The 14084-nt window shown below is 26.8% G+C and overlaps 1 protein-coding gene across 4 annotated transcripts in view; it reads left to right on the forward strand.

Annotated features, from left to right (window-relative positions):
• LOC100207616 (nardilysin) overlaps window positions 1–14084 on the forward strand; it is a 105332-nt gene that overhangs the window by 43337 nt on the left and 47911 nt on the right. For all 4 annotated transcript variants that reach the window (XM_065816383.1, XM_065816386.1, XM_065816385.1 and 1 more), the window contains exon 17: window positions 10053–10113. In XM_065816383.1, the coding sequence (XP_065672455.1) occupies window positions 10053–10113 (61 nt within the window). The remainder of the gene's footprint in view (window positions 1–10052; window positions 10114–14084) is intronic.

The raw sequence follows: 14084 nt of genomic DNA on the forward strand, positions 1-14084 counted from the left end.
AATTTAACTGAAAGTACCCTTTTAAGACCTTTTGAAAAGCATAATGATCATCTCTGTCACATCCGTAATCTTCTAACCACCCACCACATATTCTTTGACACTTACCTTCTTCAATATGCGACAGGCTTTTTTTCAGACAAAACCCTTCAAACAAAACAATATTTAACCAATCCAAAAATTAGTAACAAAGTAAGCTCTAAGAAACAGCAAATACAAAAACTGTTCTCTTAAACATCTTATAAAAAATCCAACTCAAAAAAATTGAATATGTAATATTATATAGTTCAATCCCCTATTTAACAAAAAAGTCTTCACCAATGTCACTAAAACATTTTTAAAATTACAAGACAAAGTTACACAGCTTTAACATAAACACTGTAAAAGTAAGCTAAAACTGTACTGATATTAAAGTTGTTATTGAAAAAAGTTGTTAAAAACTACAAACAACAAATTATTTTTCCAAAAATGAAAAAAAAAATGAAGTAAAATGCAATTTTCAACAACAAGTTGATAAAATATTTTTATACTATTCTCAACTAGACTTATATTCATTGATAAATTTTAATTTTCATAGTATTATCTCTCAGCTTTCAAAAGTTATGACCATATAAAGTTTAAAGCCCCCTCAGTTTCAAAAAGTCTAAAACCCGGCCCAGCCATCACAGTGGGCCAAACAGCTGTTTTTACGGGCGTTGGTTCATAATTTTTGAAGGGGAAATGCTATGGGGTTGATTAAAGACTTTTTAGAAAGGTCTTTATGTGTAAATTTGGAAAAACTAAAAAATAATTTTGCTGCTGGATATTTAGGTCATAATTTAAAAGAACAAAATATCGAAAGTTTCGTAAATTTTGCTTTCTATAGGTTATAACAAAAATATGTATAAATGTTTATAAATATGTATGCATATTTTGTAATACAAAGTTAACAGGTACATCAATGACAAAAATAATAAAAGTTATCAAAAGAAGTACTAAAATACGTAATTTATTCATATGTTAACATTTTAAAATGTGTCATCTTCAGATACAATGTTATAAGAGATATTTTGTTTATGACAATATTTATCAGAATGTCCTCATTCATACCATTATTTGCAGAGTGATTTTGACTTGATCTCTTGTCAAAAAAAATTTGATTAGATAATATCCACATTTAGTTAAAGGTGTCTGTTAAATTGACAATAAAGGAGTCTTTTCTTGAGAGTCTAGTATGTCTCAATCTTAATATTTTCTTATTACCTTTTAACCCTTTTCAATGCTTTCACATGTACAACAGTCTTCATGAAATGGTCAAATGTACCCAGTTAAGCATGAAGAATCTATAAAAATATCAGTAATTTTACATGTAACAATTTTTAATATCAAGTATGTTCACATATTAAAAATATAAAATAATATGAACACTATTACAAGATACCAAATTACTTGTATTGGTTTTACATCACAAGTTGAAATTGGTTTTAAGGTTTTTGCCGGCCCTTGTGATATAATCGGGGTTTTTTTTAAGTAAAGAACTGTCTTCTTGTTCAAATTGGTTAAATATTTCATTCATAGTTATAGTGTCTCGATTGATTACAAAGCCATTTTCAATTCTTTCAATATTCAAACACTAATCTTTTGAGCATGTGCCTAGATCACAATGTGCACCTCCAACTCCTAAAAAGAAATTCGCTGCTTTCATATCCTTCATATATGACTGCACTTTCACCTTTACATTAAACTGTTTTCCCTCTTTTAACATAAGGAAACTATTTTTAACTCTTTAATGTCAGAATTAAAGCAGACAATTATTGAAGAGTTTCTCTTGATTCTTTTCCCATTTGAAGACATAGCGCTTTGTGACTAAATGGGGCATTTGTGACTTTTGCAACCATATTAACTTACTTCTGTTTCAAGTGAAAATGGACAAAACATTGTCAGTATGATATTGCTAGTGTTAATATTATCTTAATTAAATATTTCATGGCTTCCACTACCATCAAATCCAAAAATTTTTTTCATTAGTATATTTTCAATGTTTATATCTAAAAAAATGTTCTCCAATATCCAATATTTCAAGTTCAAAATAGTTCATAATAATTGGTGTTACTTCAGATTGTTTTCTTCTGAAATGTTTCCAACTAGGCAACATATTAAAACCAGCAGTTAAAAAGTTTTTTTTTGGTTCGTATATGAATGCCTACCGAGAGCACAAACTTTTAAAATTGTTTCTAGTGAAAGATTATTCTTTAACATACTCTTCAAGCAAGGTTTCCTTACCAGCCTTGAACTGAATGCCAGCATAGCCCATCTTTTTAAGTTTGTTTTTCTTCAGATGCAGATCTTTGCCAGCTATTCTGCACTATTGTTTTTTGTGCAAATGTCAATTCATTGGAGCCAAGTGCTTTAGCAATTACCAGTATACAACCTGTTATATTTGCAGAAATAGCTTTTGGTTGTTTATTTTCCTCAGCAATGAAAATTTCAAACAAGTCAAAATCAGTAAGCTTCATTGTTATTAAACTAAAGATATAAATATTTTTATTGATTCATTACTAATAACTTTTTAAACAAAATGATTTAAACTTAAAGTAATATAATTCAAAATATAAACAAGTTTACGTAATAAGTAAAAATGTAGTATGATTACTATATACAAAAAGCCCTCAGTTTTGATTTTAACTCTTGCAATTCTTTCATTTTAAAACAGATTTCAATGCTGCAGTATTTTTTTTATATCAATGGTTGTACTAACTAGAATAAATTTGGTCAAAAAAAAGTTCAATAGAAAAGAAGGCTGGTGGGAAAGGGGGTGGAGGTGTTAGTCAAAAAATTGTTCTTAATCTTTTTATTAATTTCTAGACATACACTTTTACTGAACACACCTTCCCCTCATAAAAATATGTACAAAATAATGTAAAACAATTTGCATTAATAAGTTTTAATATATTTTCCAAAAATTTAACCTATAGGGGTAGGGTCATTCTTTTACATTTTTGTTTAAAAGTGCTAAGTTGGCACAATTTAGTTAAAAAGCATCTTAATCCTTTTTTATTATATGAGTTTGTAATGTATGGGTTTACTAGTGCCAACTTTACATTTTTTGAGATAAATTATTTTTTCTGATAAAAAAATAGTTAAAAAACGCTAACATTTTGCTAAAATTCAGTTGTTTTATTAGATATAATATGTAAAAAAATTGTGTGCAGTAATCTATGAAGTTAACATTCACATTTCCATAAACTGCAGTCTAAGATTCTACATACAATTATCACATTAGCACTGCTTATTTAGTGACATTTTTTCTTACATAATGCCAAAAATGACTTTTATTTATCATTTATACTTATTACATCTTTTGCAACAAGTTTACGATATTCAAACTATTATATTTGCTGAAAAAATCAAGCTTTTAAATTAATTTTTTTTAATGAACCGGAAATTTATTTGGCTTTCAATAATAATAAATTTTTCTAAAAATCTTTGTTTTTGCAAACGTTTTTATACATTTGTTTACCTTTTTATGAGTTAAAAGTTTAATATATATATAAAAAAAAAAGAAATATAATAAAGTAAGATAATAAAAAATAATATATTAAAGTAATATTTAAAAATGTAAATTTTTGGTTTTTACAAAAAAATATTTTAGAGTGTCTACATTATAAAGTTGTACAGTTTTTAACTTAGAACTGAAACCAATAAGTAGATGCGTGGATTTTATACAAAACTCAAAAAATTATTTTAATTGTATCATCCAGAAATTACTGAAACTAGTAAAGGAACAAAGTTTGCTTAGAGTACAACAGAGACCAAATGAAACATACCGTTCAGGCTAAGTCATTCTTCATAATTGGAGATTGAGATGTCGATGCAGCTTATGATGCCGTGAGTGATAACAATTCAAAAAAAGTGGTTTTCTCAATGAAACATGAAGAATTTAATGCAGTTCCTTTAAAAACACTTTTTGCAATTCCTCGTAATAATCTTAACCCATACGCAATTCCTCGCAATAGCCTATCATGTTAAAAACGACCACTGGACACTCTTAACTGCCAACACTCTTGATAAAACAGTAATGTTTGTAGATTCTCTTAATGCGGGTATTACTACGAAGCATGATATGCTTCTGAGATATATGATATTACAGTCATTTGTTACTAATAAACTTGGAGTTTGGGACAAAATTGCTTTTAATGCACCTCAACAACTCGATGAAAATAGTTGTGGAGTTTTTAAATTAATATTTGCAGGAGCTGCTACTAACAATGTGAACATACTGTATATCCGAAAGCTGTGGCATTTTACCAATACATTTGTGCTAAACTTGTACAACAAATGTGCGCTAATGTTGATAACAGACTAAATGTGAAATTTTGTTTTGTGTTAAACTCTGTAGTGCTTGTTTAAAATGGTCACAATGCAATCAGTGCAATCATTGAAGTCATAATGTCTGTGCGTCTTTCAGTCTTCTCACACGACATTTTCACCAAGCCAATGCATTTGAACAAATGAATAATATGTTTCTCGTTTATGTTGTTTAAAACTTTGTTTATTTTTGTAAAAAAAAAAAAAAAAAATCAATAAATAGTTTTATCACTTGTGAATTTGGTACAATAATTATATAAGTTGGTACAATAATTATATAAAAACTTTTTTTATCCTTAATGTTTTTTAGGTTTTTGGGCGGCTTTTAGGTATAATCTTATTTTTTAGGTTTTTGGGCGGCTTTTAGGTATAATCTTATTTTATTTTTAATATATATATTAATATTAGAATTTCAAAAGCTGCAAAGTGTCTTTATCAAGTTCTTAGAGATTTTTGTTGTACGGTTTTCTAATGCTGTTGATGTAGAAGTCGAAAGTGTACAGAAAAGTATGAAATACATCCTCATTTGTAGCTAATCTCAAACATTTCCTGGCATGATGAATGTGAATTTTTTTATTATCCTAATTATGAGATTCTTGCGCATCTTTAAAAGTTGATCGATAGGAAGTACTGCAAAATGCAGTATTTCCTATCGATTTCTCAGTGAAATAAAATTTTGTGTACTGAAGGCCACATTTTGTACCATCCATCATTACTCACATAAATATTGGCAGTTTCTGTAGTATGTCAGGCCTTGTTATGATATTTTATTGCATAACGGAAAAGCGTAAGGCGAGTAAATATAACTTTACTTAATAAAGATATTTACATCATTAAAAGTTTAATTACGTCAGTTGCTTGTTTAACTTATTTTTTAATTTTTTCTTCAAAACATTTGTTTTATGTTTTTTTTTTATGGTTGAATTTCTTAACAATCAATTTTTATGGTAATATCTATATAATATGGTAATATCTATATATTATGGTAATATCTATATAATCTATATTGATAACAATCAATCAATTTTTATGGTTGAATTTCTTAAAAATCAAAAAATAAATAAAAACTATAAACATTTTTTTTAACATTTTCGTTTTAATAAAATCTTTGCATACTACTCATAAACAACCATGGTTACATTAACATGGTTAACATTTCTAATCGATGTTCATTCTATGTTTCAATTCAATAAGTTAATGATTAAGAAAAAACTTTTGTTAAAAATTTCAAAACTTAAAAAATTATCTTTTTATAAAATTTGTTATATAAAATTTACTAAACAAATCTCTAAAATATTTTTAATAAATAAGTTTGTCTACAGGTTTGATTATGTTTGATTGATTGAAAATCATTGGTTCAGCAATGCATTTATATACAGTTATAAGTGCATTAAGCACTTTTGTATATTAGCGCTTTCGTAACAGAAAAAAATCATTGATTTGAAATTATGAATTAAATAAAATAAATAAAAAAAACTTTTTAAAAATAGCTTTCTATTCAATCGACTAAAAAGTAGAAAATAACTTTTTTCTGTTTCTGGTACTCGTGGAAATCATGTACTTAGTAATAATCCATTTTGTAAAGCCAATACTGGAAGACATTGAAGGCAATTCATGTACGTATGTAAACAAACAAACTCATCGAAGTAAAGGAATAGAAAGTTGGCGCATTTTAAGTCAGATGCTTTCAAAATCAAATTCGTTTTAAATGTACATAAAGCTAAAGGCGCCAAACTTTCTGTTCTTTTACTTCGATGAGTTTGTTTGTTTACATATGTACATGAATTGCCTTCAATGTCTTCCAGTATTGGCTTTACAAAAGTGATTATTACTAAGTACATGATTTCCACGAGTACCAGAAACAGAAAAAAGTTATTTTCTACTTTTTAGTCGATTGAATAGAAAGCTATTTTTAAAAAGTTTTTTTATTTATTTTATTTTCTACTTTTTAGTCTTGATAAAATTGAATTATTACACTTATTGATTATGATTAATATTCAATAAAAATTTATTTTGAATTCTGTATATAATAATTAACAAAAATATTTGGAGCATATTTTTTTTTTATTAATTTAAATGTTGGTTGGGTCTTCTTCTCGGTTGATGTATTTGTTCTTTTTTGGACGCATTTTTATTTGTCTGAAATTAACAAGTGGAATATTTGTAAAATTTTTAATTAAATTTATACTGATACTTAACACTTTTTGATGCCCTCTCGGTTTCCGATATTTTTTTCGGAGTTCCAGATCTAACCAACGGGGAGGTGGGGCATCGTAAATCTAAAATATTTATTGAATCAAATGTAACAAATTTAGCTATTGTTAGTCGGCAAAAGATTTTTTGTAAAATTTCAGGGCTGTACGATCAAAAGAATTGCTTCAAAAAGCGTTGTGAAGTTTTGGCCTCCACAAAAAAAAAAAAATGCGAACTCGTCAGTAAGTGAATAGAAAGCTAAAAAAAAGTAAATAAATGTTATACAAACATTTTAAAGTAACTTGAATTAAGTTTATTGAAGAAAAATTTTCTTTTCTTTAACATAGTTTGGAAATTTTAGCAGTAAAAAAAAATTGTAAAATAGGGCGTTTTTAAAATTTTAAAAAGAATTTAAATTAAATTTAGTAAAATAAATTTATATTCATTAATACTTAATAATAAGTTTAATTTAAATGTAATAAAATAAATTAAAAAACTTTTTTTTTTTAAAAATTCGGAAAATAAAAAAAAGTTTAACTATCTGTTTTTTTTATCTAATAAAAAATATACTTCACAAATGTGCTTTAAAAATGTTAATTACTGCCTAAAGTTTTCCACATAAACTATTTTAGAAGACTGTTTAAATAATAAACAAAATAATAAACACTTCTTAGCAAGGCCCCCAAAACATTCAGCATTTCGTCGCATGAGAATTATAGGGTTCTATCTGCATTTTTTTATGTTAAAAGAATCTAACAATTAAAGTTTTAATTAATAATTAATAATAAAAACAAATAACTTTAAAAATATTATGAATAATAATATATTTTTAATAATGAAACCATAATAACATAAACGACTTGTAATTTATAACTATAAAGAATAATAGCATTAAAACATTTTAAAATTAATTATCGAAAGTTAAGTTTTCACAACATAAAAAAATGCAGATAGAACCCTATAATTCTCATGCGACGATTTATTATAACATCTGAGGAGAGAGCTTGTAGAATTATGTAAAGTCATTTAATCAAATTTTTTTTTACTCCAGTGGTTTCAGAAGAGCAGCTTGCACTGTAAAAAAATCTCTTAGCAGTGTTACCATCATTGGTATTACTACTAACTTGTTTTGGTTTGTCCATGATTAACCCTAGCTCCTCACAAAAACGTTTCTGTACCAATGTCTTCTTTTCTTTCTTTGTGTTGTTTGAAAAGACAGGTTGTAGGAAATATGTAATATCATTTCCATACACTGAATCTAGGCATGTAAGGTCAACAGTCCGTATTGATACAAATTTTCATTCTCACACTTTGGTCAAATCTTTCATTTGTCGTAGAGTAGCTACACATATTGTACATTAAGACGCAGAAGTATATCCATTAATACTTGAGCCACTTTTTCATTTATAATTCTTAAAAAAAGTTTGTATTTCACTTGTATTCTTTTACAACTTTTGTTAATTATAGATAACAACAAAAAATATATTTGGCTCTACTTCATTTACTACAATCTTTTGTTTTCTCAGGAGTCTCCTTTCAAAATTCTATGCGTATAGATTGACAAAAATGAACAGACAAAGGAGCCAGATTTTGCCAAACAATAGCACCAGTTACCTTATCAAATAATCTGATTGGTACCAAAAAATTAATTAAAAAAAATTTACATCAGAAATAAGTTCAGATTCCTCTGGAAGTTTTTGCTTGTATTTTTTTTGGTCATAGGAACCATCACAACACCATTTACTATGTAGAATTAAATGTTTAAATATAATATTGTACACAGAACCTATATATAAATAGTGTGATCTAATAAATCTTGCAGTTCCATAATTTTTACATGTGCGTTTGTAATTTCTAATGCAGAAGATAGTGGATAGCAGGCCTGTTTAATTTCTTACAATTTGTAATATGGTGGGAATAAAGAATAATTTTTTTGTTTGTTAACTTCCTTAAGTATAAATATTGTGCTTTTGTTAAATCTAAATCAATAAACACACTGAGTTTCTTTTTCATTCGTCAGCAAAATGTTTGCGTTTTCTATAAACTAAGTTAAGTGTTTGTTCATTTCACAACAAAACGTTTTTTATTAACTCAAGACTAAGATATTTTTTCTTTATCGACAATCTTTAATGCTTCCACCTTAACCCCTTAGTGCTTCCACCAATTTTGTTTCTGTTCTGTTCCTAATTAACATAATGCCTGAAGATATGCATTAAAGATGTGCTAGAATCCATTTCCCTTAAGTAATGTGGAGTTTTTTTTTTTACTGGGCTCTGACGAATCTTCGTTATACATCCCCCGTCTTCCACATTTTTCAAATGAGGCAGATAAAAAAAGAGTTTTTCAAAAGTATGATAAAATGACACTAGATTTAAAAGATTTTTTAATAAAAAATATATTTTAGGGATGCCTTAAGACCCTTGAACATCTAATGGGTCCCTAATATTATTTTAAAAAAATGTTCTTCAAAAGTATGTCTTATTGGGTCTTAAATGAAGCAAAATTATATAAAAACTTCAAAAATAATAATTATTTTATTCAAAAATGTTGTTTTTTGAGCCACTCTTATATATATATATATATATATATATATATATATATTATATATATATATATATATATATATATATATATATATATATATATAGTCCCAAAAAAGACTCCAGATTTTAAAATCACAAAAAAGATTACTTTATCCTAGTTTTTGGTATCTAGGAGCTCTAAAAATATAAATAAGTTTATGGACTACTAATAGGGAAAAAATTAAGACTTTTAGGTTAGAGAAACAATCATTTATATGAACATATAGATATATATGTATGTATATATATATATATATATATATATATATATATATATATATATATATATATATATATATATATATATATATATATATATATGTATATATATATATATATATATATTTATATATATATATATATATGTATATATATATTTATATATATATATATAAATATATATATATATATATATATATATATATATATATATATATATATATATATATATATATATATATATATATATATATATATAGCAATTATATATGTAGATAAATAATGTATTTTACTCTTTTTCCCCAGCCCGTAACTTCTGCTGATAAACAATCATTTATATGAACATATAGATATATATGTATATATATATATATATATATATATATATATATATATATATATATTATATATATATATATATATATATATATATATATATATATATACATATATATATGTATATATATATATATGTATATATATATATATATATATTTATATATATATATATATATATATATATGTATATATATATTTATATATATATATATATATAAATATATATATATATAATATATATATATATATATATATATATATATATATATATATATATATATATATAGCAATTATATATGTAGATAAATAATGTATTTTACTCTTTTTCCCCAGCCCGCAACTTCTGCTGATATTATAATTTAGCCTGTGTTTTTTAGGTTGTTCAAACTGTTTTTCAGAGCATTGAAATGTTGAGAAGAAATGGTCCTTCAAAACAGTAAGAGTCTTACCATGTTGAGGGTCAGCAAATTTTAATGTTATGGAAAGAGGAGGGAGGGGAGATGTAGAGGAAAACATACTAGTTGATAAACTTTTTAAACTAAAATAAATTATTTTGTGATAAGTTTGAAATATTAGTTGCTTGCATTTAATTGAGGTTAGTTTCGTTAAAATAAAAAATACTTTTAATTTTTTATGTTAATTATAAATAATTCGGGATGAATAAATTTATATAAAAGGTAGAGTTAGGAGAGCTTCATAAGTTACTTTAAAAGTAAGTACTATCATGTCTTTAACTTGTTAGTGGTTTAACTTGTTTTCTGCATTGGCTTAGTTTTTCAGTTTTTATGTTTTGAAGTTTGGGTTGAGAAAAGAAATACGCAAATGCACAAATGAAATTTCTTTAAAAGTTTTGCCCTTTTTTCAGTTAAAATGAATGAAACTTTTAAAGAAATTGCATTTGTGGAAACCAAACAAATTTGTAATTTTTTAAATTGCACTTTATTTCTTGCTAACTTTTTTTTAATATTTGCTGTTGTTGGAACGCATTGCAAAAAATTATTTGTAAATTTTGAGAAATGGATTTTTTTTCCGAGCAATTTTAGGGATTTTTGGAAAATACCAATTCTCAAAAAGTTTTTTTCCGAGAGAAATTTTTGCAGTTATGCATGCGCGTAGTTATACCAATAGAGTCAATTTTATTTCAAGTTTTAAGCAATAATTTATAATTTTTTATGTTATTTTTCTATTGGTTTTTAATAGTAATTAATTTTCAATAATTTTTAGAATTATTATTAAACTTTAATTTGACAAACTTTATTTGGAGAATGGGATTATTTCACTTTTAAATTGGGAATTTTAATTTTATGAGCGTTTGGAAATACTGCGTTCGACAGGGTCCCACAGGGCTTGTTTGCACTCTGTATATATAAGTAACAAGTTACAACTATATATAAGTAACAAGTTGCAACTATGTGTAAGTAGCAAATAAGATGTTGTGTATATATTTATATTTGCTAGCAGTGATAGACTTGAAGTTATTTATGGGTTTTTATTTGTGTTAAAAAGTTTTATTAATAGCATAACTTTAAAAATGACTTTCAAAAAAATTCAAAGTGAGCAACAAAGTGTGTTTTAAGGACTGTAATTGGCACAAGCCAAGTTTATGTTGAACTTTGTGTTTAAGCACACAATTTTTTAGGTATGTGCAGTGGCATTTATGTGATTGTATGCTACTCTTGATCAAGCTTATTAGTCAACAAACTATATGGATTTTATCTGAAAATGTCATGAGAAGTGCTACTTTCAGCTTTTTTCTCCTTGAAGAGATCATGTTATGTGCTATAGTCAATAATAAAAAATTAAACTGCTGCTTCATTAAAAACAATTATCAAACTTTGATTTGGTATTTTTAAACAGAAAACATCCAAAACCTTTTAAACAAGACCGACCATTTTACTTCAGAGTCAAATTAAATGTCAACTAAGCTGTTTAAAGTGACCGAAAACACAGCAATCAGTCAACAATGTTATGGCTTTAGTAATTTGGGAAAATAAATAAAAGGAAGCCTGTTTTAAATCCAAAGCGCTGGAATGATTGTATTAATGTTAAAGGAAACCAATGAAGATCAAGGAGATCAATGAAGATGAGTTTTTTTAAAACAATGTTGTTTAATGATTCATGCCCAGGACTTTTTAATCCATGTGTTATGGTTAGTAAGGTCTATTATATCAAACTAACAGTGAAAAAAAGAATTTTCAAAAATAAGGTTTTCAAATAAGAGATTCTGAAACATGTGCATGTAGGAACAGTGCGTAACATAAATAGTTTCATAACTCCAGTTCAGGGATGCGAAGTTCCATTGATTTTTTGGGACTCCGGACCTCCGGACTCCGTGCTCAAAAATCATGGACTCCTTGGACTCTGATTCTTGACTCCGGACTCTGAATTTTTTTTTTTTCTTTCTTAAATTAAATAAAGATTTTTATTATCTGGAGTTTTTATGTATAAATGCCAGAAAAGTGATAGGGTACCAGTAATATTTTTATTATGAATAATATGAATATATATATATATATATATATATATATATATATATATATATATATATATATATATATATATATATATATATATATATATACACACACATAAATATATGTATTTTTGGTTCCCTAAGTAGTCTATTCGGTCTTATCGCAGAGCATCGCAGAAAAGCAATTAACAGGAATTCACTCCTCCTTCCTAACCGATGTCGCAAAACTTGCCCAAAGGTGGGTTTGAACCACGGTTCCCTTACTTTTTAGGAAAAATAAGGGATCCGTGGGTTTATGCAGCCGAGCGCAACCACTGCCTCATAAGAATAAAACAACTCCAAAGATAACTTTTATTTATTTTATATTGCTGCATGCACAGAATTCTCAATTTCTCAGTTTATTTGAAAACATATGATCATAGAATTATCAAAAGATTTAAATGTTTATTTACATTATTTACACTCTAAATTATAAAGTTACAAGAACAAAATATTACAATATCTACATTGTCAAAAATTATTCAAATAAAAAACTCGTTTGTTCGTAAAAAAAGCATATCGTCAATTAACTCAGATGTAAATTGACTATGATGATCTGGTGTCATGTGCTTTAAAACTGAAAACAGTCGCTCAACACTGACTTGGGATATGGGTAGCGACAAAGCGACTCGGCAAGCGTTCCGTAAAACCTCAGGGAACTGTTTAATTGCTTTAAATGGGTTAAGTTTTATAAAGTCGTCTAAGTTGGAGGAGGTATCTTTAAACATTGATCGAATTTCCGGAATTGTTTTTAGAGCTTGTCGAAACTCTGTTTCAATTACGTCTAGTTGAACCTGCATTTGTTCTTTTGAACAATTCTTTTCAATCTCCTGTTCACATAGCATAAATAAATTTGGTCGTTGCTTTGCGACTGGTGAAGCATCCTCTTCGTTTTTTGAACTAGACTCGGCAACATGAACTGAAAAAGAGTTGCGCACTACTGCGTTTTTAATTTTGTCGAGTTCATCATTCTTATTTTTATTAGCCAGTTGAATCAGTTTGTAATTTATTTTCCAAAGTCCATCAGCTGCAGCTATCTATAGAAATATTAATAAGTTTTTGAATATGTATTTTTTAAAGTTAAATATTCAAAACTATATATATAAATGCATTTTGGTAGAAAAAAACAACCTTATCTTCAGTCGCTGTTAGCATACAGTCATGCCTAATATCCACGTAAACTGCTGCAAGAAACAACAAATTTTCGCGTAGTGCGCTTTCTCTATTATTCATTCCTATTTGGAAATCTCTAGCTAAGTCACTGTCTTTCCCGTCTAGTTCACACTTTATTGATTCAATCAAAAAGGAATTCGCCTGCGGTAATATTTTCACGCTGAAGACGGATAGTTAGATCGCGTGCCATATGCAATACATCTCTCAGTTCTTCCCACATCCCCCAAAAATATGGTTGCACATTAAATTCTTTAGGAGCTTCTTTTTGCATATTCAGGTTTTGAATTACTGGTCCAATCTAGAAGAACAGAAGAATTCATTAAATATATGTATTACGTTTTCAACTAGTTAAGTAAAGAGGATTATTAAAGAAATATTTACATAAACTAAATTTTACAAGTTATTAAATAATGTAAATGTCATTAACATTGAACTAATTGGATTTATACTATAGCGGTTGGAAAACCGGTTTATACATTAAAACTCAGAAGTTATAAACTATAACTTACCTGAATTAGCCTCTCGATCATATTGAACTGGCTAGACCAACAGGTAGCCTGATCTAGTATTGGAACAATATGTGGAGCTTGGTCTCTGAAGAAGTCAATCCACTTAGAATTTCTCGCAGTTTTGACAACTTCTCTTGCATGGCTAAGGAATTTTTTTATTGTGGGCATCTTCAATGCATCATTCACGGCTAGCTGTAAAGTGTGAACAGCACA

This window comes from Hydra vulgaris, chromosome 13, assembly GCF_038396675.1.
Source record: "Hydra vulgaris chromosome 13, alternate assembly HydraT2T_AEP".
Classification (NCBI taxonomy): domain Eukaryota; kingdom Metazoa; phylum Cnidaria; class Hydrozoa; order Anthoathecata; family Hydridae; genus Hydra; species Hydra vulgaris.